Source organism: Manacus vitellinus, unplaced genomic scaffold (assembly GCF_001715985.3).
Source record: "Manacus vitellinus isolate BGI_N305 unplaced genomic scaffold, ASM171598v3 scaffold_17_pilon, whole genome shotgun sequence".
In the NCBI taxonomy this organism is placed as follows: Eukaryota; Metazoa; Chordata; class Aves; order Passeriformes; family Pipridae; genus Manacus; species Manacus vitellinus.
Window position 1 is genome coordinate 2,944,048 of NW_021939256.1, and position 27,224 is coordinate 2,971,271.

General features: G+C 35.6%; 1 protein-coding gene across 8 annotated transcripts in view; it reads left to right on the forward strand.

Moving 5' to 3' along the window:
* Nucleotides 1-27,224, forward strand: part of INVS (inversin) — a 95,399-nt gene that overhangs the window by 13,159 nt on the left and 55,016 nt on the right. For all 8 annotated transcript variants that reach the window (XR_003915679.1, XM_029958937.1, XM_018070029.2 and 5 more), the window contains one exon: nucleotides 26,859-27,032. Coding sequence is in view for 7 of the 8 variants with exons in the window: in XM_029958937.1 (XP_029814797.1) it covers nucleotides 26,859-27,032 (174 nt within the window). In the remaining variant the exon portion in view is untranslated. The remainder of the gene's footprint in view (nucleotides 1-26,858; nucleotides 27,033-27,224) is intronic.

The following is a 27,224-nucleotide window of genomic DNA, read 5'->3' on the forward strand; positions in this document are numbered from 1 at the left end:
TTCATGTATGTAAAATTTTATCTTTAGTCTTTCCATATTAACATTTTAAGATCTACGTTTCTGTCATGAATGTGTTCTGAAAGATATATAAAGCTAAAATTCAAAGCAACTTCATGTTTCATGCAGTTTTGGCTGTTTAAATAATGTTTTGTATTCTTCTTATTTCTCACTGATACTATTGTTTTATGTTCTTTTTTTTCCCCCCCAAAGTAAAAGAAAAATTCCTCAGTAACCAATATTGAAGGTTGTCTTTCAGATAGAAAAAGAACATGCCAAGAACACCCATTTCCGAGTTGCTTTGTCAGTGTTGGTTAATCATGAATCCATTTATTTACCAGGGCCACTGTATAGATTTTTTTGTGTTCAAGCTTGTTGGTCAGTCTCTGTCACTTCATCAAAAACAGATTCACACGACTTTATAAATGTCCATTAATTTGTAGTCACAAGCATGAGTTGTTTAGAATTACAGTTCTTGGAGATTTGGATTCCTAAATTGCATCCTATTTTTCATTTTGTTTGGAGAGAGAAATTAAGATTTACAGACCTTTACATGCAACCAGCAAAGAGGACAGGAAAGAGATGATGCTCCTTTCCCCACAGATGTTGTTAAATAAAGCAGATGGAGGTAAAATGAAGTAAGGTTTCCTGAGTCAGAACTTTCCTCTCTAGACACTACGATTACTTTTGCCATTTTTTTCTATCTCTTGGGAGTGCTTTTGGATCACCTTACTCATCAGACCGCAGCAGACACACATCCTGAGGGCTAGAGTTTGATGCAGGAATATTTGAGACTCTTTAGATCATCATTCTACAGGCTCCCTTTTCATGTCCCTTTGCACTCCTTCTTCTGAAACAGTCTTGCATGTGATTTGACAAAAAATGGTCTCTGCTGTCTTTTGGAGCCACAGAACTGTCTTGGAGACAAAGAATTTGTGAAAAGATGCTCTTCTAATGCCAAACAGAACCAGTGATTTAGCCATCTTGGACTGAAGGAAGCTGAATGTCTTAATTCATGTATTTGGATTCAAGATGGTGTCTCTCCCATTAGTAATCCTGGTTATCATAAGAAAAATTGGTTTCATTCTCTGCAGGATGAGGTGAAACTATTCCCATTTTTCTGTCTGGAGAATTCACTGTAAGAGAACTGTCAGTTCATGTCTTTAAGTCCTAGTAAAATAGCTTGTGGGTTTTTTTGATCCCTGTAATAGAACAAACATTCAGAAATGTGACATTGCCCTAAATTCAGTCATAAATCATCACTGTTAAGTAAAATGAATTAGAACTCCAATTGCCTTTCTTCTCTAGTATGTGTTTCTGGTTGGATAGGGCTTAACTGTAACATCATTCCATTAACACTTGCATAACTACTTTCTGACTACACCTGTATGAGTTACAAACCTTGGTGAGGGTGTGTAAACACATATGTATGTACCAGCGCTCCGTTATATTTTAGCTTCCACCTCACTGCAAGTGTTATACTTCTAGCTATTTTCTGCAGAATAGCAGGCAGCTTTTGCTTCCATTATGTTTGTTATTACATAAGGAGTAATATATACATATTGTTATTACATAAGGAGTTTATGTTGTAAAAGCATTTCTTCCAGCCCTTCAAAATGCTAACAATCACATCCAGTGTTCAAAATGCAAATTCTTGTTTTTTGATTATACAGGGTTCTTCCTAAATTTAGGTAAAGATTTCAGCACAACCCATATGGTCATACAAAATATTAACTGACATAATAGTTTCACCGTAGTTCCTTAATCCTTCATCTTTTCCTAATAGCAAGTCTAGCTCTTTTTTAAGTAGTTATGTTCTTACTTTGGATTGTTAAGTTGTTGTTACTTAAGTTGTTACTTTGTGTAGTTGATCTCCTCCTGAGTATTCTTGTATTCTCTATCAAAAATATTTCTGATAGCACAGCTAGGCAGACTGACCTGTAAAATTAATGTCCTTTCAGTTCCAGGGGTTTCAACACAGGTAAGAAGTGAAGGCAGTCTGATTTCAGTGCTCTAGTGCAGTTTTAATAACCAGGTCATACTTACCAGTTAATGAGGAAACTTAAGGAAACACAAAGTTGCTGTGTCATCCTTGTCTTGCCATGCTTCACTCAAATGGCTTTTGTCACTGGAGCATGTCTACAAAGCAGTAGTTACTTGAAGAGTTGTCAGGTTCTCATCTGTTCTCATCTCTACAAAAAGTTCTTATAATCTCTCTGTCTCAGACTTCCTTAGTGACATTCTGGGCTATTTACAAGAAGTAAAGCTTAGGATATTCCCTCAGTTACTGGTCCGTTTCAACCTTTGTAAGCCTAAGTGTTCTCACATCTCTCTTTGAAATTAATAAAATGTGGTCAGAGATTTTGTCTGTCAATAGAAATTTCGGCTTGAAATAGCAATGGTTTTTGAAAAACAATCTGTGGTTATGCATTAATATGAGTGGTTGCTTAATGCTAATAATTATGTTCTTAAAGATAAGTTTTCTGTTTAGTGATAAGCATCTTTCATATTACAGCTTTTAAGCTTTACACATCTGTTGGTGTAAAAAAGATTTTAAACATGAGTACAGAGCTAGAAAGTTGAAGTATTTTCTTAAATGTAACAAATATATCTTTCTTTTGATGGAAAATACTCAAAATATAGCACAATGCAATGTGAGATGATGGGCTGAGAATAGGCTCAGGTAACTGAAAATTTACATTGCAGAAGTGCATCTAAGCTGGTCATGTAGATAACTTAAAATTAATGCACTTGATGGTGCAGTCCATTCACCCTAAAGTAGAGATGAGTACCTTAGGGCACACTGACTTGCTTATTCTTCCTTTTAGGTATCTTACTGATGTAGGTTTTCACATTGTCATTGCCTAAATTGTGACAAATTAACCTCACCCAAGACATACATTTTTTAGCAATTCATCATTTTCTAATTGTCCTTGACATGATTTTCTGTCATCAGCCTTTTGATGGAGATGCTTCTGTCTTGGTAGGCAGAAGGCCATGTAAATGAAGTTACTTGGCTTTTCTTTTTGGATTTTCTTCTGTTCCACTGTTTTAGTCTCCTTTTTCAAGTGGACAGGTCTCCCAAGCAATTTTGAAAGGATGCACACCCTTTAAAAAAAAAAAAAAGAAAACAAAAGAAGGAGAGGTCAAGTAATTAACTTCAGAAAATTTAAATTAAAAAGCAATCAAACTAAAAAGACCCCAAAAATCCAAACCCACCAGAAAATTATACAAATTATTGCAGAAGTGCCCTGTGAAGATTGCCATGGGAGTTTCAGAGGATGGTTGTGACTTCCTGAATACAGATGTAATTTACTGGGAGCTGAAACAGTGACTGATTGCAACAGAAGTAGAATCATTAACATAATTTGCCAGTGATTTCACACTGAGGAATTGCAGTACTATATGGGTACAGGTTGTTTAAACTGGTATAACTTAGATTATTGTGAAATACACATGCTATGGAGACAGATATAAGTACTGGGATTACAGTGTAACAACAGGCATTCATTTCCACTTGTAAGCATTCTGGTAGCAATTTGCTTACAGTGTTAAATTGCAACTTGTTTGAACACCCACATGTGATGCTTGTGAACGGAAATGTTTCTACATACCCAAATTACCTGTATATGTTTTGTCATTTGTCTTTCATTAAGTAATTCCAGTTTAATTTAAGGGAAAAAAAAAAAAACATGCCTGCTTCTTTCAGAATTTCTCACAGAGGTTGCTCATTTGCAATCTGTTTACTCTGGGGTGTAATCTACCTGAATCTCTCTGAATACCTGGAGTGTTAATAAGGACAGAAGAAAAAATTCTGTGTTTTTTTTGTTGGATTCTAATAATATGCACTTAAAATAATCTATCAGGATGCTTAACTGTCAGGAAGATATTAATGTTGGCTTCAGGAAGATTAATACAACCCCAGTGGGAAAATGTGACATTAGATGCATTAAATATTGTGTAGCTTATGTTATTTATTTGCTGACTTGGTTGTTGATGAATAACAGTACATATCCAGATGCAGTTAGGAACTTTGTGTAAAGTAGGAGAGTATATTTTAAATTATCTTCAATTTTTCTTAAACTAGAAAAAATGGTAGTTCCTGTGTATTCAACAGTAACCATGAAGGTAAAGGGAAAAATAAGAAAACACAGGCTGTGGCAAGCATAAGACATGGTAGAAAATTAGAAACAGAAAATAGTCTGTGGTTAATATATTTTATGAAAGTTTATTCCCAAGTCATATCTAATGAGTACAATCAGGATAGTCCAAGAGCCCCAAAACCAGAGTGTTATTTCCCCTTTACTGAGCAAGGTAGAGATGTTTGTATTAAAACCTCTTGAATTAACTTACCAGGGAGCAAGCTTATGCATTTTTCCCTCGCTACCTTTTTCAAGATGTGTTTCCCGGACCTGTGGTCTCTCAAATATTTCATAAGGTTTATTCGATCTACATAAAAGAGCACAAGTGCTTCTAACTTTCTTTCCCAATCTATATAATGAAAAAAAATAATCAGGGTACCTTTCAGAGACAATGGTGGTCAGTTCATGTTCTTTTTTCCCTCAGGCCAATGACCTTTTGTGACATTCCCTCTTAAGTGAGAGCTCATAATGATCAATATTAATTCTATGCATGTGGTTTCATGAAATGTGAATGAGCTTTACATTTGTTCTGTGACTTTCATGTGAACATACAGTTTGATTAAATATTAAAAATCAGAACAAACCAAGCTGTAAAGCAGGTGCCGACTAGCCAGAAGAGGTGATTTTTTTCACACGTGGGACTATAGTTTTCTCTGTATTTAATTATGCTACCGACAGTAGCCATGATACAAATGTTTTCTTAACTTTCCTGGACAAAGAGTTTTCTCTAGTGAATACAGCCTGAGGATGCTCAAGGGCAGAAGGCACAGCTCCTTGCATGTGATTTGTATGTTACATTACAGATAACCTGATCTAGCTACCAAAAGTGTTAGTCTAGCTACCAAAGTGTTAGTCCCATTCATGGCCTTCCGCTGACCCCTTTTCAGAACTGTGGAACTGCTCACTGGTCAGTGAGTTGACAGAGAATGAACTCTACAAAATAACAATTTTCTGACTGTTTAGTGCAAGTCCTCATGCTCCCAAATGCTTTTTGCTATTGCTTGTCTTGATACTACCATTGGTCTGTGCTGTAAGTCCTATTGAAATGGTTGAAAAATAGCTACAGGAAAAGTTTAAGAACTCACATTGCTACAGAGATCTGATTCACAGTATAGTCCCTGAGAAAGTTGTGCTATCACTGCTGAGAAAGAATAGTAAAACAGAGGATTTGCAAGGCTGGAATTTCCTAAATGACCATTGACAAAATGAAAAATATTCTCAAAACCTTAGGTAAGAATGTAAGAGTCCTATTTGAGTTCAGGAAGGAGGAGAACCCTTTGGAAGTTGTTTTTTTCTATGTGATAAGTAGCAGCTCTGACTCTCTTTCAGAATCCCATATGTCTCTCCTAATTCTGCTTTTGACTGTTCTTTAGATTTCATTAATACTTCCATTTGCCTCTGCATTGACCTGTCTCGATTCAGAACAAAATAGTAAAGTATGAAAATATGATCTTGAAATCAAAGTATTAGTGTCCTCTTATTGAAACTCAGCACTGCAATGTAGCTCCAAAGCATCTTAAATTTCACCATTTCTGCACTGAAGTGTTCAGGGTGGCTTGGAACATGATTGTACACAAGAAATACTACATACTAGAAGCATCTTGTGGAGATCAGTGTTAGATAAGCTCTCTTGCATGTAGCTAAGGAGAGAAATTATTGGTCTGAAAAGGTTCTGAGAAATCAAGCAACACTAGATATTATGAGAATGGTCAGAACACTGTCTTGTATATTCTTCAACTGCAGAAGTTCTGCATCTTGATTCATTAGGGCATCATAGATGTGAAGGAGAGGGAAGGCTTTCCAAGTCAGTTACAGTATGGAGCAGCATCATTGAAACAGAAAGCTTGACAAAGTTTTGTTGGTACAGAGAGCTTAATTTGGGCACTACTTTGCAAGACCAATATGTGATTCTCATGTGTTCAGGCGATATGTTTTCATCTTGCACACCTTGTCATGCCTCGTAACAAGGCAAGAACATCCATATTGTTGGTTCCTCATTAAGTGTTAAGTCCCTGTAATCGTAAGGTTTTCAGCAATCGTCTGTCTACTGTCAAACTGTGGGTTAAAATTCTGCAGAAGATAAAATTGTGGAAATACGGTTCTACATGTGTCAGGTTTCAGTTGCACAGCAGATACTAAGGCATCTGAATCTGATTTCTAACTGGTTTTATGTTAGCACGAAATCACATTTTAAGACAAGGTTATGCAAAAATTGACATGCCAAAACAGTTCTTTTGACTTCAAGATCAGAATTTCAGAGTAGCTAAAGATCAAACTCTGTCTCTATACAGAGTTCACTGATAAAGGTGGTATGAATGTATATAGCCTATAGCTCTTGTAGAATGGACTTTTTAATTATTTTAGTGACTGTTTGTTACTATACTAACTTACTCTAATAAAACATGTTTGAAAATATTGCTTGCAATTTGTGGCTGCCTCACTAACTGTAGCTACTTTCCAGCAGACATTTTACACATTGAAGGATTTAAAGCATGGCTAACCAAAAAATATAGCATCTGTTATTGCCTTGAGTAGGATTGGATTGTGAAAGAAAACAAATAAAGCTCACTGAGGCACTAAAATGCATTATTCTATGAATATCTGTCACATTTGCTGTATAGCCTGCTGTAGACAGAATGCTTTTACCTACTTCCATTCATAATAGCAAAATAGTATTTTTCCCCATTTAGAATAGTAGAAACAAAAGCTGAAGGTGGATGGGGTTGTTTAAAGAGAGGGTTTGCAGCAGAAGTGTTTGTGGACTACTTAGATGCTACACAGTGGAGTATATTGGCATGGAAAGGAATGGACTACGTGTAATGCCTGCTATTTGACAGGAAGAAGTGTTGATCTCGAGTTGTCTGGGGCAGTTGATGACTGGCAGCCGTCATTGTAGCATCCATATTTTGCAGGATTTTGTTTTAATTGTGAAGTTTGCAAACCTAATTTGAAAGTAGAACAAAGAATAAATAGATTTAAGGTTTTTGTGAAGATGAATGGATTAGTTCTTGCTCTGTATAAGGGATGTTCAGATATGATTCTTAGGGAGGCACATCTGGAATACAACTTGAAAAATATAGTGGTATATAATTTCTGATTCTGACCTGTAATAGTGGAAAAGATTCTCACTTATCAAGAATAGTGATCATAAACCAAATATTATAAATAAGTCTCGAAGCAGAAAACTCAAGAATAATAACAGGCTAGACAGGATTGGTTGGTAAGTCTAAATCTTAAAGACATTTACAGATTTTGCTGATATGATTAGACGTTAAGAACAGTAATTTTTCTTCACTCTTTGGCACCAGCTAGAGCTCTAGCATAACATTGTTGGTTGGTTTTGGTATTTTTTTTAACAAAAGCTCTTCAAACAAAAAAAGGAGGAAAAAAAACCCAAATGAGAATTATGAACTAGGTAAAATAAAACCAAATTGGGAGAATGATTATATCACAGAATTACGTATCACAGAATATTCTGAGTTGGAAGGGACCCACAAGGATCAGCAAGGCTGCCAACTCTTAAGGCCCAACTCTTATGGGCCCTGTATGGCCCATACAGGGATCAAACCCACAACCTTGGTGTTATTAGCACCATACTCTGACCAACTGAGCTCATCTCAGGGTCGTATGTATTCCATTTCTCTTTAATCAAGGTATGTGTTAAAAAGAATGAGAATCTGCTAAATAAGAACAGACCACAGTAGTGAGTGTAACCTAGGACAAATAGGAAGTTTGTAATATAAACAGTAAGAGAGTTTTTAATCCTGGAAAGCCTAAACAGCTCTCAAGAACACTGGACTCACCGTCAGTAGTCACCAGCACGGGCATATTCATGTTTTATGTCTTTAACTAAAGCAGCTTAAATTAAGTTTAAGTTTTCATGTAATTTGATTCGGTATTATTTTTTTATTAGTAAATAATTTTCAGAAGCGTAGGAACTCCTTGCTGGAAAATATATTTTTCTTGACATAATTGAGAAATCAGGTAATTAATTATGGTAGGCAGTGCTAATTGCTTTATAACTGTTTAAATAACTTGTGTATTCTTACTCACATTATTCTTTTGATTGTCTGATCTTAACAATGTTCCTATGGTTGTGGTGTTTTATTTTGGTGGGTTTTTTAATGTTCTCTTCTGTCATTTGCTGTAATAAACAGCCTCAGTTTAGGGACTGTGCCTCTGATCTTCTTGTTTCTGGTTTTGGATAGTACTGCTCTAAGAATAATAAATGTTATTGCTGCTTTTCAGTTTGCCTCAGAGTGATGTGACTTGTGAGGTCCTATGTCACTAGATACTGCATATTATCCTAGGAAGAGGATTTTTTTTTCCTTGAGAAACAACTGAAGCAAATTTATAGTGATAAATTCAAATTACATGGTCCTGGTTTATATCAATCTGCTAAAAAGAAAGAAAAAATTGTGCATATTAAATGGAATCACAACATTAACATCTCTCTGTCATAGCTTGGTATTGGGATTCCTTTTTCGGTGATGCAAATCCTTGCCTCATGTTTCCCAGCTCAGGCTTGGTTTTCTGGGGTTAATTTTCCCAGAATTTCTGCCTTGGCTTGAGAGGAGCTCTGTACAAAGGGAGTCAGTACAGCCTAGTGGAGAGCAGAGTCATGAGCATTTGCATCTCTGGAATGTTTTTATTGACAAACGGTAGTCTGCTATTGACATTCGTGTCCCTTGGTGATACTTCTATCCTAGCTTATCTTTGCTGGTCAAATGCCTTAATTGTTCTGGCCTTTAATTCAGTCAAAGTTGGTTCAGAGTGGAAGAGAAAAGAGAAGGAACAGGTCTAACAGAGCATCAAGCTTGAGCTGTGAAGCTGCTGGCAACGATCAACCTGTCATAATGTTATGATTTGTTCATTTTTATACCATTTATTAGCCTTTACTTGTTGTGCCATTTGGCCTCCAGGGCAGATAAAGTGCTGTCTAATTTGGTAGGTTTGCTTCTGTCAGAGTGGCCTCGACAGAGAAGGTGTTAGCTGTAGTGACAAATAATCAATAGCTGTCGTTGTCATGAGGAACGTGAGTAGTTGGGCCTTTCATCTGGAGGATTAGAGGTCTAATTGGATTGAGAATAGGGAGGGTGAGCTGTTGGGTAACCCTGTCAGCTATGTTAAGCTGTCAAATGTCAGCCTTCCTGAAAGGAAGAAGGAATGGTTAGCTTTCAGAAACAAGGAAGAAGACATATGAAAGCTTTTTAAAAAGTAATAGAAAAGTAGAATAGGCCAACATACGCTTTAACCCTTTCTTGTTTAATTATGTATCTTACTAATTAATGAGGATGTGTGATGTGCAGTCTCTCGCTTTCTCTCTGAGACAGGTAGAATTTCCGTGAAACAGATTTGGCAGTGTTATACCAAATCAGACTGGTTTTATGTCTTGAGAAAAAGCCAGTTAACTACTCAGGTGGGGAATATAAATGCAAAAGGTTATGACATGAGAGAGGAAAATATCCACCAATGGAAGGAATCAATTAGTAGAAACTGTAAGGAAACTGAATATTTTATTTTAATATTTTGTTGTAAAATTTGTCAGTTCGATAGTACCAATATATTTTTTAAGATATTAGTAGTACTAAAATAGTGGTTTCTTTATTTGTCATCTTATTTTCTCAGTCTCTTCAAAGAATTCTTAACTGTAACCATACCAGTATTCCCTTTCTCTAAATAACACATTTTCCCACAGATCTATAGTACTTGGCTGTAGTTATCCATGTACTGACCCCTCTTACCAGGAGCTAGCATCCTTAATTGTTGATGACCTGGAAACAGCAAAGTTTTTAGAGGGGGAAGAGAACTCTTTATTTTGTATCAGCTATGTAAAGAAAAGACAATTTTATATTTTTCTTCTTTTTATTCTTTTCCCTATGGGCTTGTAGATACTTTAAATCTCATAGGTTTTTTGGGGTTTTTTTTTCTGTGTTTGATCATTTATTCTGAACTAGTGGTTTTACTCTTGGTATTTCAGTTTGGATTGATCCCCCTGCTGCTGCCCTCTCTTCTGCAGCACTTATTGATGATTATTTGGACTCACGACACTGTTTTTGCTGGTGGTCTGCTGTAAATACTGGCAAGCCTATCCTTAATCTTGGGTTTATCTTTGCAGATTAGTACAGTGATGTAAGTATTCCAGAAGCAGAACTCTTGAACGGATTTTCTGTTACCACGTTTCAATGGCTTATGTGTCAGAAAGCATGTTTGTCTCCCCTTTGAGATTGACTACCTACTCATCTTTGTGTGAGAGTCTGTATTCATTGTGTTGAATAGTTTTTGGGTTTGTAATTAGTTATCTGACAGCTCTTGTACCTCTGTCATTTATTTTCTCATAATCCCGTTCTCCTGACTCATTTTTCTCTGTTTTATTTCATTGCTTCCCCAACTCTGACTTTATGATCTTGATATTTGTTTTTTAGTCAGTGTAATCTGGTTTAAGCACATTTAACCTTCTGCTGTGAGCTACAGGAAGGGCAGATGAAGAACTGACATCACAGACTGCTCTTGCAGCTTTAAGTGTGTTGAAGAGAGCTGAGATTGCTGAGCTACAAGAGAAGTACTATGCTGCTGTGGCCTGGTTGGCTTCCATATCCATGAAGCTGACCCAGTATTTCTACACTGTGTTATAGTCTGCTCTATAGACACGCTGTGATAAAATGAGCTGGTAATAAAAATAAGCCCAGGCCTGTTTATTATTAGAATTTTTTTAAATTATGTTTTTATCTTATTGAAAATCTGTCCATTCTTCTGCAAAAATCTTTTTTACAAAGTTCTGTCTTAAGTTTTATTCATTGTGATAAAAAGCATGATTAATTCAGTATCTTAATTTCCAGAGCTTTACCTGCACTAAGATTCTCGCTACTAAAATCCTTGCCCTGTATTTTTTCCCAGGCAACTTCCTTGCCATGGCAGTGATCTGTGGTTTCCCCATTTTCTCCCCTTATTTGTCTAGCTCAAACACCAGTATTGGTGATGTTTTCTTTCTCTTTTCCTCCAGCAATGTCACAGCTATTTTCATTAACCTAATTGATTTATTTTCATTGTACAAACTATTCCCTCTCATTTTCAAGCATGATGTAATTTCACTTCTCTGCATCTCTGTTCCACTTCTTGTTCTGCTAACTCTCCTCTTTTCATCCATTTTGTCTTTGTACCTTTTTCTACCATGTTTTCTGTGCTTAAAATAATCCAAGGAGGTATTGTCAGGCCTAAAAGATATACTGTATTATCATCCTAGTACTTCCATTGAGCAGTCTTGATCTCACGTGCTTGAAATTTGAAATTTCATTGAAAATAATAAGAAATGTCTCCAGCCTCTGTGATTTTCTAAAAGATTTTGCAAATATGAATCAAGTGCAAACCATGGTGGTAGAACACTGAGAAGCTCTGCTTGTGTTGTGTTTCTCAGTGGAAAGGAACTAATTCTGCATGGCATATGGAATGATATCTTAAATATCTGTACAGCCAGCTGGTAGAATTACTTTATTTTCATCTATTGAATTCACCATATACTTTTGTGAGTAAAGTTTGGAAGAATTTCTGGGCTGATGACTTACTCATTTTCACTTTTTCTGATCTTTCCTAAGTCTTCTTCCATAGCAATAATTTTTCAGGCTGCTATCAATGAATAAAATCTTTTGCATTAGATTATGAAAATTATAAATTTACCCAGAATAAGTAGGTAAAGTGATCCTGTACCAAAAAAAATCTTAACTGAGTACTTAAGGCTAAAAAAAATATTGATGCATACCTTCAACTCAGATTTTGTTGCAAAGACAAACTAGAACTGAGCAGGATGCAAATGTGCCCAGAAAAGGGAAGTACTTTGTGCAGGCATGAGCAGTGCTTTTGATACAGAACATTATTCCATGTTGCTTGATGTTTGACTGTTTTAAGTTCACTTAATTGTCCTGTTTTTCAACTGCTAACTCTCTTCTACATACTGTACACCTCTCTCTCATTTTGCTTTATTCAAAGGATAGGTGAAAATTTCTCTAGCATTTGATCTTGAAAGTAATGGTTGCATCTTAAAAATGGTATTTTAAACATGGTGCTTGCTGTACTTGAAGTGTTATGGTAGATTTCCTTTTGGTTTCACTTATTGATGTCCCTTGATGCACAGGAGACTTGCCTGGCTCTTCTCCCAGGACAATGATGTCTGCTGCCAGGTCTGTACCTTAAAAAGTACCTTTGCAGACAAAGACATCTCCCTGTTTGAGTGTCCTTTCTGAAACATCGTTCTTGCATTAATTGCCCCTCTGCAGCTGACCTCATGACTGATCTTTATTGGTTACAAGAAGAAATATTGTTGTTGGGACTGAGAAACTACTTACTTGTTTGTGTCCAGATTTGGCACTGACAAATTAAAACAGAACTATTACTAGTATTAGCTCATCAGTCTGGTTTAGTTCAGTTTTGTGAACTGTAGAGTGATTTCTGTTTGAATAAGGTGACTTTTCCCAGCTATTCTGTGGTAAAAAGTGAAGGTGTTTGTTTTCACTGGTTATAAATGTTATTTTAATTTTAAGAGAATTAGTTTTGTGCTAAACGTTTCCACATACACTTCAATAAATGTAGTGCCAGCAATAGATCATTTTGAAACAGCACACCTTCCTGCTGAAATCTCCAGGAATCTTCTATCAGGTGTCTGACACCTCCTTAATCTGATGCTCAGGCTTGTCATTTGAATCAATAGTATACTAGATAGGATGTCTTCAGCATGCAAGGCTTCTGCTATAGAAGGTATTTGAAAAATATATTCAGATCTTATGGCCAGCCACAAACTCCAGGAGCACTAATCTTTCATTTGTCTCTCTCTTTGTCTGTAAACAGTTGGTTAAATTGTTGATTAAAGAGAATTAAGTGAATCACACTCAAGTCAAAATGGATATGTATGAACTACATAAGCAAATTATGTTGTTGCCTTGAAAAGCAGAAGCTAATGTCAGCATTTCATAAAATACAAAACTAATCTAACTTACTCATTAAGATTATACATTTTTTTGTCTCTTTGTAGAGCAGTTTGGAACCCTCTTTTGTTACACTTTTTTTTATTAATGAAGAAATAATGAAGAATGCTACCAATTTTTATTAAGGAGGAATAATTTCTGCTGAAATATTAACTGATTTATGTTACGAATATAATCTGTATGTGTTCAGTCTTCTGTTGGGAACATTTAAATACAGATAGAGATACAAATAAAGGACATATTTTTTCAACATTGTTAGCATGATATAGATTTGGGAAGGCTTTGCAACACCACCCTTGAATTGTTATTTTATCTACCTGTAGTCTGAACAAAGAGAAATAAATCTAATACTTCTAATGCTGCTAAGATGTAGTTTGAGTAGCTTATGAAGGCTTTGATTTATTTACCAATATCATTAGTAGATTATGACTTCATTTTAAATCTCAAACATCACTGTAGCGTCTATAGGAACTATAAAATATTGCCATATGTAAAAGTAGCCTGAAGTGTCTTAATAATTATTTAAATTAAAACCTACCTACCTTTATTGTTGGTTGTTTTTAATATGGATTGTGTGTCTACTTCTGTAATAGTTCTGTAGATTTCACTGTGGCTGGAGAAATGTTCTCAGGAAATAGAGTTTGATAGTTTTGCGATTATTTCACACAGTGGTTTGTTATAGGACTTAAGGTATTTGAAATGTATTTAAATCACATAAAAGACAAGCATTTATTTTCAGATAAAACAGCAGCTAAAATAGTAACCAAAAGAATCTAGGGAAAATGTGCTCAAAAATGAGCATATATGCAAAGTTTTCATTTTGTAAGCATCTTTGCTTCCAGCAGTCTGTCAGGACAGGACATGCACTTAGATGGTTCAATTAAAAAGTACAAGGCAGTACTGACACAGTACTGGTCAGAGTGATGCTTTGTAATAATGGCAATTATTTTGCTTCCAGAATGAAATAGTACTGCACAAATTTAGGATAAAAAGTGTGGACTTGTACTGGACTGATGGCTGTCGTTCAGACTTGTTTTTCAGGTAGAATTCTGTCATGGACAATACTGTTATTTAGAACACTTTTATGAGATTTAAAAAAAATCTTACATATATTTCAGGGATATATTTTGTAGTTTTGTAATGCTGCTCTTAGTTCAAGATGATTCAACTCAAAACCATTAAGATCAAGAAAATTAATGAAGTAAATATTTTCTAGTACTTGTATTTTTGGGGAGGAGGGAGTCAGTACTTTCTGACAAATCTTTCAAATCACTATTTTTTGAAGTACAATATTTTTTGAAAGCTTAGTCTTTGATTCTTTATGAAGAGGTGGGCAGTGATCCTGTAAATATGGATGATGTGTCTCAGGCTTTGTCCTCAATCCCCAGAGACTGTGTGTTGTGGGTACTTCTGCCTGAATGACTTGAACAGAACACTACAGGAAAACAAGTTCAGTAACAGTGGAAGAGATCAACTGGAAATGAGGTTGCTAATTGCATTTTCATCCTTGAAGTGTTTTTTACATGAAAGCCACTAATTTCTATAGGTAAACCATAACACTTAGAGCTGAAGAGCTGAGAACACAACACAGAAACAACGTGTACAGGCCATGGATAAATGAGGCTGTAAGATACAAACACCTATTTTCTTTCAACTTATGCTGGGAAACAGTTTTACCTTGGCTTTTACAGCACTGGTCAGTTGTCTGTTGTATTGTTCAACTGCATTCCAGTTGATAGTTCTGTCTATTCCTATGGAAACAAAGATATTGAAGCCAATCTTGCAAGAGGCTTTAGGGAGAAGTGCTCTTGGTTGAGACACTGCCTTGCTTTCACTCAAAATGTCTGATAGTCAGGACTGGCCTGAAGTCGTGCTGATGTATTGCCTAAGATGCTTTGCCAGACGGATGAACACGTTCAGCTTGGAAACTGGTAAATAAGGTTTCTGTTCAGCTGGCTGAGAGGTTTTTCTCCAGTTGAGTGTTTTACTTTTGAGTCCAGAATGCCGCTAATGAAGGTTGCTAAAAGGGTACTTTGTGAGATTAAACCCGATGTCAAAAATCAGTGATGTTTTTGTCATGGTTGACTTGAAAGGATTAGGCAAAACATCACATATTTAAATCCACCAGTGGTTTGTTAGATAGCAGGCATGGCATCATCTTTGTCCACACAGAGGTAATAAAGAGCTTACGGATTTTTTTTTTTCAAAACTGTAGTTCAGTGGATGACTGCTAAGAGTTATGTCTAAAATAGTCCTAAAGATTTTCTTTTACTTCATTTTTCAGTTACATTGCTAATCAAGGAGTTAACTCTTAGTTTTTGTAGAATCATAAAAATGTTTGGGTTGGAAGGGACCTTAAAAATTCTCTAGTGATAACCTTTAATTTTTACTCAAATTAAAACTACCTAAATGCTTGATTTCAAGTTTTCTTGAATTAAACCATTTGAACTGTGACTAAAATTGTTTCAGAGCTAGAATAAATACTGGTTTAACTCCCTATAATTAATAAAATTTACATTATTATATTTTATCTGTCTGTTCAGGGAGTGGCTGTTTACATTCACTCCACAAAACTTTTACTGTGGTTGCATGTGGAAATCCAGTCTTCTGACTATTGTCTGCCACCTGATTAGGGAATGCAGAGAATAGGAGGGAGTAGTTTCTCTACTACCTCTGCAGACTTTGTTCATAATGTAGGTAGCATGCACTGCCACAGTGAGTAGACAGTGTGCAGAAAAAACGAGCTAAGAATTATTACCTTCAGCATCTAATTCTTACTCAAGTGTACCAAGTGTATGTCACAAACATTGAGGGGAGTATTTGAAGGGATTGAGAGTGTCCTTATAACTGTTATGTTTAATAGGAACACTTCAGTGTATTTATTCTATCGGACTTCTCTATCAGATTGATGAATATGATCACCTTTATGAAATAATTTGATTTATTCACCCTCTCTCTTGGTGTGGTTTCATTGAACAGTGACAACATTTTTGCACCTCCCATGTTTAAATGAAGAATGGTTAATCAAACTATTAAGATTGTGAATAAAATAGAATTCCCTTTCCTATTAATGGTTTGCATATCAAAATAATATTTATTATGACAGAGATGGGGGAAAAAGTTACTAGGAGCTTGTCTAGCATTCTAATTGTGTGTATCCTTGATACAGCATTTGAAATTAAAGTATATTAAAATGTATTAACTTTTTAACATGTTCAAAATTTTATGTAAATTTTCTCTTGAGCTTATTTGCTCAAATTAGAATATTCTGTGTGTTGAAGTTGTATGGCAAAATAGCGTGTGATAACTAGAGAAACAGCCTGATATTTTGATGGTGAGTTTACCGATTGTAACTAGAAATTTTCGTTCTAAGTGGGTATATTGATTTTGTTTATTTTCAGGAATTGTTAAAAATAGTTAACTGATATTCAAGGAGAGTAAGAATGGTGCAGTCATATATGTTAAAAGGTTTATAACTGTTGTAACCAGGCAATATTAATTCAGTTTCAGTGTATTAGAAATCAAGTAGTTTCACTGTTTCATGCATAGATAATATTTCAAATCACGAGTGTTAATTTATAAATGGAAATAATTCTTATTTGCAGTTAAATTCATATATTTACTTGCTAGCCTCTCTTTTAGTAGCTTCTCCTCTGAAGAATCCCTGTGAGATTTCTGGCAGTTAGCTGATAATACAAGCATATCAAAATGCTCCTTTTGATGTATAGATTTCAGTTTGGAACAGTATTCTGTTCCTACATATATCAAATTAAAAGCATAGAACATAAAAGCATAGAACAGCTTCTGTTTTTGTAAGTGCTTAGTTTGTTCCCTGAAAAACTACTAAAATTGGTAGGTGTTGGTTGCAGAAAGTCCTTCATATGCTCCATGTCATTGTAAGTTGTATCTGATGTTCTTAGAACCTGCTTCTTCTCAAAGGGATACTAAAAGATGAAACAACCTCTAAAGAAACCACAGGCACAACCCCTTTTCTTTCTGTACCTATTAAAATTTTTGGGTTTCGAAAATTTCTGACCAAGTTTATTTGTGGGCTAAAACATCCTCTCTTCAGCAGCTCCTCAGTGGAAAGACAGAGTGGGTGCGTATGTTTCTGTACAAGTAAGATTATCTTCTGTAAGATTAAGTAGGTCAAAGACAGAAGTTTCTACTCTCTGAAGATAATCAAGTTAAATTCAGTTGCCGTTTTTGTTTTAAAGAAAAAGTTCATGGATTTGTTTATCTTTTAAAGGCTCAGCTAGCCATTAGGGAGTTCAAGTTTTTTGACTTTCACTGCTTCTTGAAGGCATCTGACAGCAAAGAGCTGTTCTCAAATTTGGCTGTAGCATCTCTGCTAATCTGTTGGCAAAGTGTGCTCATTCGGTTCAAAGTGGCTGCTGTATTCTGCTTGGGGTTTAAGCTAAAATCTAAATTACTTTCATGTTATACGTATTTTACCTCATGAGTGTCTGAGTGCATGATATGATTTAGTATTTGTCAATGTATAGATTTCTGCTGGCTTTAGAAACTCACATGTCACTATTAAAAAGTATAGACAGTTTTGTGTTGCAGCCATGAAGAGGAAATCTTGACTCCAACTTTTAAGGAGTCCTGGATTTAAAAGGTTATCATCTAATCTGACTGTTAAAAGATCATACCAATCTGTTTCTTTTTTTTGTTGTTATCTTAGAATAAGAACTAGTATATTTGGGACAGAGTGTGCTTCTCTGGAAAAGGAGATGAGTGGCCTGGTATGCTAAATTTCAGTGTACCTTTCTAGTTCTTATTCTGGGTCTAAACCAAAACAACAGTGTACATGAGTGTATATGTATGTAATAACAAATACAATTAGTTTTTCTGTTCTAAAGATGATGTAATGTATCCAGCTATACTTTCTTAAATACTATTTAGGAGTTTAAAAAGGAAAGTTAAAACATTAATAATATTTAAAGACAATAAAAGTATAATCACTGTTCATGCTATGATTGGTGTAGTATTAGAAGAGCAGATGTTTTAACTTTGCAATTAATTCAACTGTAATAATTTTATGGTATTCTGTTGGTGAAAGAGTAAAACTAACTGAATTAGATATTATATTCCTCTGAAGAGGATTTATTGTTAAATAGTCTCTCTTCACAAAAGAATACTGAGAAAATTGTGCTAAAATGTCTTACATAAATGCTGCTTAATTAATAATGAATATATTTCAAAAATCAAAATTTAATAAGCTAATAAATTATTAAACTGTGGTGGAATGTATAATTGTCTGATCTCTGAAATCCTTTCTGCCATGGATGGTGGGCTTGCTGCACTGTTACTCCTTTTCTGCTGTCTTCAAATGCATCCATTTAAACAGGTTGACCTTCACACTTCTGATTTTGTGGGGACTTTCACTTTACCACTTACCTGCACTCTTCTGTGCAGTTGCTGACCAGGCTTAGTTACTGCAGTGCTCTCTGTTAGGGACTGTGGTCAGTGGTTCATGCCTGATTTTGATTAATCTCATTTTAACAGTGCAGAAACAGCAAAGGACAAGGTGCAAAAGAGTTTTAATCAATGAATCATTCTTTGGGAATTGCAACATTGCAGGATTTAGGGTATTCAATAATATTTTTGAATACTGATAAGTGATGTTTTAACTAGGAAGAAAAGTAGCTGAGAGAAATAGCCTATTTTGACATCACAAGCATATAAGAATTTAAAATTATATGGGGATAAATATGTAAACATAAATAGCAAATTTGGTACAGTGTGCACCACCCTGTCAGCAGTAAGTTCTTCAAGACTGAATATGAATATTTATCGAGCTGATTTTGTAGAAATAAATTCAATAGGTTATCTTTTTAGGCCTACCTGTACAAAAATATTAACTGTAGTGCTGGATGGAAAATAGCAAGCCTAATGGGAAATAAGGACACAAAATGTAAGGGTATGGCAAATAATCATTTGATAATGAGCTGAAAACAAATACAGTTGAAATATGAACTGTAGGATCAGAAGGCATGTATTAGAACTCCTCAACAGTTGCACTTGAATCAAGTATTAGCCAATATTTTCCATTAACAAACTTAGCATCACAAATAGTATTTTTTTAAAGGACACTGAAGAGTTACACGATGTTAGGCATTATTGTCAAAGATAGGGTGGCAGTGGCTGGTATACCAGAAGAATGAGAAAACTGAAAGTAGTTGAAATGGTTAGAAATATTATAGTCCAAAATGTGAGTCAGGGGACCAAGGGAGGGGCAGAAAAATTTATTCTGTGTATTATAAATTTATTATTTGAAAATGACTGAGAAGGATATCAGTGTGCTGGTTGATGTGAGAAATGCCGTTTTTTGTATATTCTGACAGGATATATGCACTAGCAGTAGGCAATTATCATTGTGATTCAGTAGGGTACTTCGTGGGACCTCTTCTGTTATGCCCTGTAATCTCTACTTGCTTGTGTTACAAATAATTACAACTAGAATGAGTGCAGAGAGCTGATGATATTTTGAGGGTGATGTAGGGTTTATCCTTTGGTACTGAGATAAAAAGACCAATGTTTATTTAGATTTTAAAAGCTGCACTGTGTTTTCATGAGTAGAAGAATGAAGTGTGTGTTTATGTGTATGTTGTCTTAAAAAAAACCCCAACAAACGAAACCTAAAAGCCCCAGCCTGAAACTGAGAGAAATCTGAGGGGGGAAAAAAAATCCCAAACTCTGTAACTCCACTTAAAAGAAATCTCTTGGAATTTTTTGAAAAGGATTAGATGTTCTTACTCCCCATTGTGCTGGAGAATGGATTTACTAATCCAAAGGGTCGGTTTTAACCTTCAGTTCTAATTTGTGGTTTATCTGTAAATATTTCTAAGGGTTTCTATTCTGTTGCAAGTATATGCCCTGACTGCATCTTCAGTGCTTATGACTGTCAGCAGTGAAGAGTCCTTAGAAACCACCTCCTTTGTAAAGGTTTATATTCTTTTGGTCTGTGTGTTTCCAGTACTGGGAAAGCAGGTATGTAATTTTGAATTGGAGCCAAAGTAGCATCTTCACGGTTTAACAGCTTGGCATTCTTTCTAATGACCCCTGCCGTGTTTACCAGGAGGTTATGTAGAGATGCTGGGTTGCCTTTTCCCTAGTTCTCTAGCAACCCTTACAGTCCACTAAATCTTCACAGGCCTATTGTAGGTATTCTGAAAATCAAGCATAGCTGTGCTGTAAACAGTAGTCAGCTCATGCTCACTACAGTATAAATTATTACAAATCAGTCTTTCAAGTCATGTTAAATATTTCACATGGATTAGAATTGTTATGATATTTGAAAATGTGGTCTCAGCAATGAAAAGGGAAATAAGCAATTTATCTACATGTATTCGCCCCTTTTAACCCACTGATGACAAGGTGTTGGTAGCCTATCTATGGACGTGCTTTTGATGCTTGGAGAGATGCACATATTCCTCTGATTCTTAGCCTTACCTTGTACAGCTCAGTTTCTCCCTTTATAGGTGTTATATTTATCTACATAGTATGCTTTTAAAACCTGAAGATTAAAAGTGTAACATCAGAGATATCCACACTACAGGGTAGGAGAAGTGGTTAGCCAGAGTTTAGAAGCACATTACAGTTATGTAATGACCAAGTTAACTCATCAAGAAATAGTGGGATGAGAAGGGAAATAAATTTTCACAGAGCTCTGTTGCACATCACCAGAATGTTTGTAGAACCCAGGTGAACTCTTTAAAGCGGGTTTCTGAAATACTTGAAATACTTAAATGTCATTCATCGTTATGAATGCCCAGGAGAATTTTATTTAGGATTCTGCAAAATATTCCTGATTGGCAATCTAGACTACAGAGAAACTGATAATGCTGTCATTCATTTAGAATTTAGATGAAATAGTTCCATTTTCGTCTTTAATCCTTCTCCATTTCTTCTAGAATTACATCTGGTACAGGGATGGGATATCAATTTACTGAGGCTTTAGCCGTACAAAATGAAAGTAATATAAGGAGACAGAATATTAAAAGTTTAAGAGTGTTGGTTCTATCAATACATATGCTTGTCTACTGTCTTTTAGTGTTAGCTGTAGTGTGGGAAAGTATCTGGACCCTTATCTACTTAATGATTGTTCAGGAGGCAACTGTGGTGAAACTTAGTTTCACTATATGCTCACTTCACATCAATGTGATAATGACTCTTCCACTTCAAATGGTGTTTTATTATATAACAACACTCAGCAATCCAGGCTTTTACATTTGTGTATTTTATATGATGTTACTTTAAATGCCCCTATTGCAGTTACAAACTTGGACTTGCAGTTCACAGAAAGAAATTCTTACTCACTTTACAGGAACTGTGCTCAGTTTCCTTTCAATTCTGAATCAGAAAAGCATCAGTTCTTAGTCAGCTAAGAGGAGAGGAAGTCAGATGTTCCTAATAAGTATTAATTGTAGTTGTTCTTCTTTCATTTCCTGATAGCTGAGCAGTGATTCCAACTGCCGCTGCTGGCATTTTCAGGCTCCTGCCAGATGCAACAGAGCACTGTACATGACGTCTGTGCTGGCAGGTTAAGCTGTCTGGGTGTCAGAGGGAACATGCATGATATCTTTCAGCTGAGGAAAGAATAACCTGTCACTTGTTAAGGAGATTAACACTTGTTTATACTAAAAAATTTCTGGAGGAATTTTGCTTATGTGAAGAATAAAACTGCCCACATGAAACAGGATTGTATACAGCAATTTGTTGTTAGCTCTGTGTTAACATAAGTTTCAGGCTTTAACGCTGTGCCTTGGAATGTATTAAATTATCTACTTGTATTGAAAAGGTAAATTAAAAAAATCCATTAACAACTCTGAATCTTTCTTATACTGCTGGTTATCATGTGGGGAACAAAAACTGCCAAATTCTCTTTTTCATTTTGGGTGCTACACTGTTTGCACAGCTGTGTTTTTGTGATAGCCTTTTTGTGTTGAGTTGGTTGGTCTGTTGTGCTACCTGTTAATAGAGAGAGCCAGCTAGTAGAGGTGGGTAACATCATTTAACCCTTCCCAACAGCAATACAAGAATATGATTGATCTAAATGTTGCAGTACTATTGAACTGTTATGGACACTGGACCAGTAGGAACCTGTGTCTCTGTGTTTGGGGAAGGGCTGAAACCTGACCCAGAAGGGCTCTAGATATTCGAGTGGCTTTGCAGTGATGCTGGAATCACTCTCTTTCCTGATACCCATATGCCCACGTTAGGTTCAGTCACTGTTTTTAGAACAGAGCTGGTTTTTCTTCTGTACTCTTTCACTTTGGTGACCATATGGAACGGACTGACTGTGGCTGTTTGACAGATGCCCACCTAGCTGCTCTCTCACTACTCTTACTCAACAAACCAGGGAGATAAAATAGGTTGAAAAAGATACTTTATATGAGTGAAGAAATAATCACATTAGGCCCAGAAAAGTAGGTAGAAAAGTTTACTGGCAATTTTCCGCTAGAACCTCTTCCTTGCATTAGAATCATACGGAAAGAACTAGGCAGCTTTTTTTTTTTTTTTTTTTTTTTGGTGAATTTAAAATTTTGGGGATAAGTTTTTCCATTTCAGGGATAATCTGAATTCTGGCAAATTCATCGATTCTGATTAAGATATTTCTTTCATCACTCTTTTCTCTATTGAAATGTTCAGGAAAGGAGAGGTTTTCTGACTGCTTAGTAGTTAAGCTTGGCTTGGGGTCCAGAACTTTCTTCAAAGTCATTGCTTGATGGCAGAGCAATGGTTGCTTATTGAACTGTTTGTCTACCAAAAACTGGGTTATACTCCATTGCAGTTAGTATATGTGCTGAAATTTTGAAATAGCAAAAGTATTTGTTCTGGTTCTGCTGAAGCCTCTTATCAGCTGTGCTGTAGTTTGCATACAGAGTTGAGTCTTTTGACTAAAAATAATTTAAACTGAATCTAAAGGAATTTTAAGAATTGGCATTGGAATAGTAAATTTTGGCTACCAGGAACTGAGTTCTCTGTACTAATATTTAATCTTGTTTGCTCAGAATGTTTTCACTGTATAACAGAATCGTTTTTGAGACACTATTAACGGGAAGAGACTGTGAACTGACTCAAAGCACTTTATGCTGCCCAGGGATTTTTAGGACAATTAAGTACAAGCTTGAAGACTTTTTATACACAAGAATTTTATAAAAATGAAGGAATTGGTTTTTCAAATTAGGCATACATTTTCCCTCCCACCACCTAGAGAGACCTAAATTAAATCTGCCTTCAAGTCATGTTGATACATTGCATATTTACAAACTTAAGCAGTAATCAGTTGAAAGTGGGGAAATTTTCCTTTGTCATTAAAAAGGATGGTATAGTTTTCTGACAAGTGAAAGAAACACAGCAACATTCATGGTATTACTAAAGAAAAGAACAGCAGTCAGAAGTAAGAACATGGATAAGATAATTCAAATAAGTAATGTAAGCACAGGTGTTTCCTGTTGCGGTGTTTTAAAAAAATCTGCCACAATTTGGAAGAAACAGAGTCTGTTGTGTTTCAGAATGAAGGGATTTATTATAGATTCATGTGGTAAGGAGAGGGATTATTGGTGGCTAAGCATGCAAGAGAATAATGTAGTAGTAACTGGTGGAAAAATGTGTAACAGCAAAAATAAAATACAGTATAGGCAAAGAAATTCTAATAATAAAAAGGCATGTTTTCTTAGTCTTATGAATTATTTTAAATTTTTTAACTGTTCTTTACAGTGAAATTCATTCAAAAAGAAGAATATACTTGTAAATCTTCCAATAAGTATCCATCAATAAAAGAAAATCAATTTTTTTTTTCTTTCATGGGTATGCATGCACTTTGAGCAGGAAAAACTGAAAACAAACCAAATGCATTATCCTCTGTGATGAAGAAACGTAGCTATATTTCTTCCGGAACTAATATTCTCTCAGGTTATTTAATGTTGTCTTCTTCCAGTCTAATTGCCAACCCCATCATGATACATTTGAGATTTTTTTGCTAGTTTCTGTTTTTCTTTTTTAATGAGTTTGTAAATTCTTCTATTTGCCTGTAAAATACAGTGGTAATAATGAGGAGTTTTCTCTTGCTTAGCTCATTCCCAAACTTATCATGAATTCATTTTGAGCATGTTCACTGTGGATTAGTAGCTCTACAGACATTTTGCTGTTCTACCCCTGTACTTCAGTGTATGCCTTGATGTGTGTCTGCATATTAAAGGGACAAAATCCTAAGGTTATGCTTTCCCTGACACCCAGCAGAAGAAAGAGATTTGGTCACTTCTCACTGTGAATGCTGTAGTGGCCGTGCTGTCTCTGGCAAGAGAAGTTTGCATTTTCAGGCAGGTTTGTGGTAAGTTTTTTGGCAGACTTTTCTTGTAGGCTTTCATTGAAGAGCAAGGACCAATGAAAATAAATGGTCAGAAGCAGGAAGAGGTTATTTTGTCTGAGGTCATTCATGGTTTGCTTTCCCTGTTTTGCATTTTAAAATAAAATAGGGTAGCAGGGGGAAAAGGTCACATTTATTTATTTTGGCTATACTTGGTGAAATCCATTTTGCATGCATAAAGCTCAAGTCTTCCATTTCTATTAGACAAAAACCAGAACAGTAACATATGTAACATATGCCCTCCCAGTGTTTAAGGCTACTTTGAAAAAGGAAACTTGAATATTTTCATGCCCTGGCACTGGATGCTGTGGTGGCCTCTGGGATCCTTTGGCCCATCTCTACCCTATCATTCTACTGACAAAGTGATTTGCAATTCTGAGTCTTATGAGATACAGAAGTGCCCCTGTTCATTAGCACTGCTTGCCTTTGTCTACTTGGTTACCTTTTCTCATTGTTTTTCCAAAGACAGCCTAAAGGGACTAAGTTAACATACAGGATTTATGAAAGAATTGTGGCAGACTGAAGTATGTTAATTTGCAGATCATTCCATAAGCAGAAAAATCCAAAGACATGACTTCTGTTGATTTGGGTGTCACCTTTCCTGTGTACATGGTCTAATAAGGCTTCATCAAATGTTCCAGCTTTTTCCTGAGCGGGGAGGAATTAGTACAATTTATCTTCTCTTCTGAGCTTTCTGTTTTCATTATATGTATAGGTAATTGTCCACATGTGAAATTGGCAAAAGCTAATATTTTGGGAAACATTGGAAGGCAGTGAGCAAAGTTAGGAGACTCCTTTCACTTTTGGAAAGGTTAAAAGTTAGAGTGGGGTAAGAACAGAGATATTTAAAACATGATCACACAAGATAGGTCCAGATGTTTTGTTTTAATGAATTATTGCTCCAGCTGTTGCTGGTCCTTCACTGAAACTTAACTACTGAAGGTGATTTGATAAACCCAACAGATTTCATGAAGCAGAAGCATCTCTGTTATATGGAAAATAATCTCCAAGTAAGGGACAGTAGCAAGTCAAGGCTGGCTATCCCTTAAATCACTACAGCTTCTTCAGGATGGCATGATCACATCTTTAATTTTTGACAGCTTCTTCAGTGGTTTGAGAAATAAACCCAGATTGTTTTTTGGGGGATTGACCTTCATTTATTGATCACAGGAACATTTCTACATTATTTCTTTTGAAAACGTAGTGAAAACCTAGCGGAAGTCCAAAGTGTGATGTATTTTCAGTGTGTCATTGAAACCGTCCCATCTATTTATCATCTGTGCTGCAGGATCAAAACTCCTACAGTTCCAAATTTAAAAATGTAAGAATGTAAAAATGTATGAAACGATCACTTTTGCATATATTTTTTACTTAATCAGATGAGAACATTTTATCTTTCTTGTTGCCGTGGAATTTAGGTGCTGAAAAAATCTCCAGAGCGGTTAATTAGGGGTGAGATAAGAAAGGGTTTATTTTGCCAAGGCAGAAGATGTTACAGGACGCGCGCAGGCCCTGCCTGAGAGGTTACATTTTATAATACCATCCATCCAATCCCAGATGTGTCCACCCTGTGGCCTTTACTCTGGTCCGCCCCCGGTCCACCCCCTGAAAATGGGTCTGGGGTGTGTTTCGGGACACTCTGTTCATCCCATCTTTCTCTTCATCAGAGCACAAAGGGTACATAGTCACCCAATTCTTGACTGTGTTCTGTGGTTTAGGCCCTGATATGCTGTTCTGCCAACGATCTAGACCTTGCCTTGACAAAAGACTAAACATTTCTGCTGTATTCAGGGGTAAGAGGTTTAAAGAATGTGTAAAGGGTGCTAGAGGGAAAGGGAAAGGGGCAAGGGACAAAGGAGGGAGGGTTGCTGCTTTTAAAATCTACTTATAAAACTTATAAGGCTTACCAATATTAGAAAAATAAAAAAAATTAGGGGCTTAAGGCATCATTCTGAATCATTCATTCCTCATAATTTTTCTTAATTTCATTTTTAAAATTGTGTTCTTTCATCATGTTTTATTACTCATCTGATAACTGTTTACTATGCTGAAACCGGCATGTAATGGTCTTATGTTTATTGATGTTAAACAGTTAAGAAACTCTGATAATATTGCAGAATTTTCGTTGTTACTGAACCCTATCTTACACACTCTGCTAATGGAATATATGCATCTAATACCAGCACAATAGACTTAAAAATAAAGAGTTCATGTTTTTTAACAAAAAAAAAAAATATGTTTCCGAAGCTTAGAGCTGTTTTGATGCAGATTTTTTAGTCACTGTATTACAATAGTAAATATATCTAAGCAGTATCATCATTTGCTTTGATAAACTGAAATAAATTTCTGCTGTTTTTCTTTACCCAGGGAAATTACCGATTCATGAAACTTTTACTGGCTCGTAGAGGGAACTGGATGCAGAAGGACTTGGAGGATATGACACCATTACATTTAACTACACGTCACAAAAGCCCAAAATGTTTAGCTTTGTTGTTAAAACATATGGCACCTGGAGAAGTGGATACTCAGGATAGAAATAAGGTAAAAGTTCTGCTTATTTTAAGACAACACTTTTAGCAACTGTAGAAATTGGATTTCCATCAAACAGATGTGTGTGAAAATTATCTCAGTCATAAACTGCTCTAGGTCTTCAAAATAGAAATATTAATATTTTCCTTATGTTAATGATGTCAAAGTTCATTGCACTGAGTTCACTGACATTCTTCTTGAGAA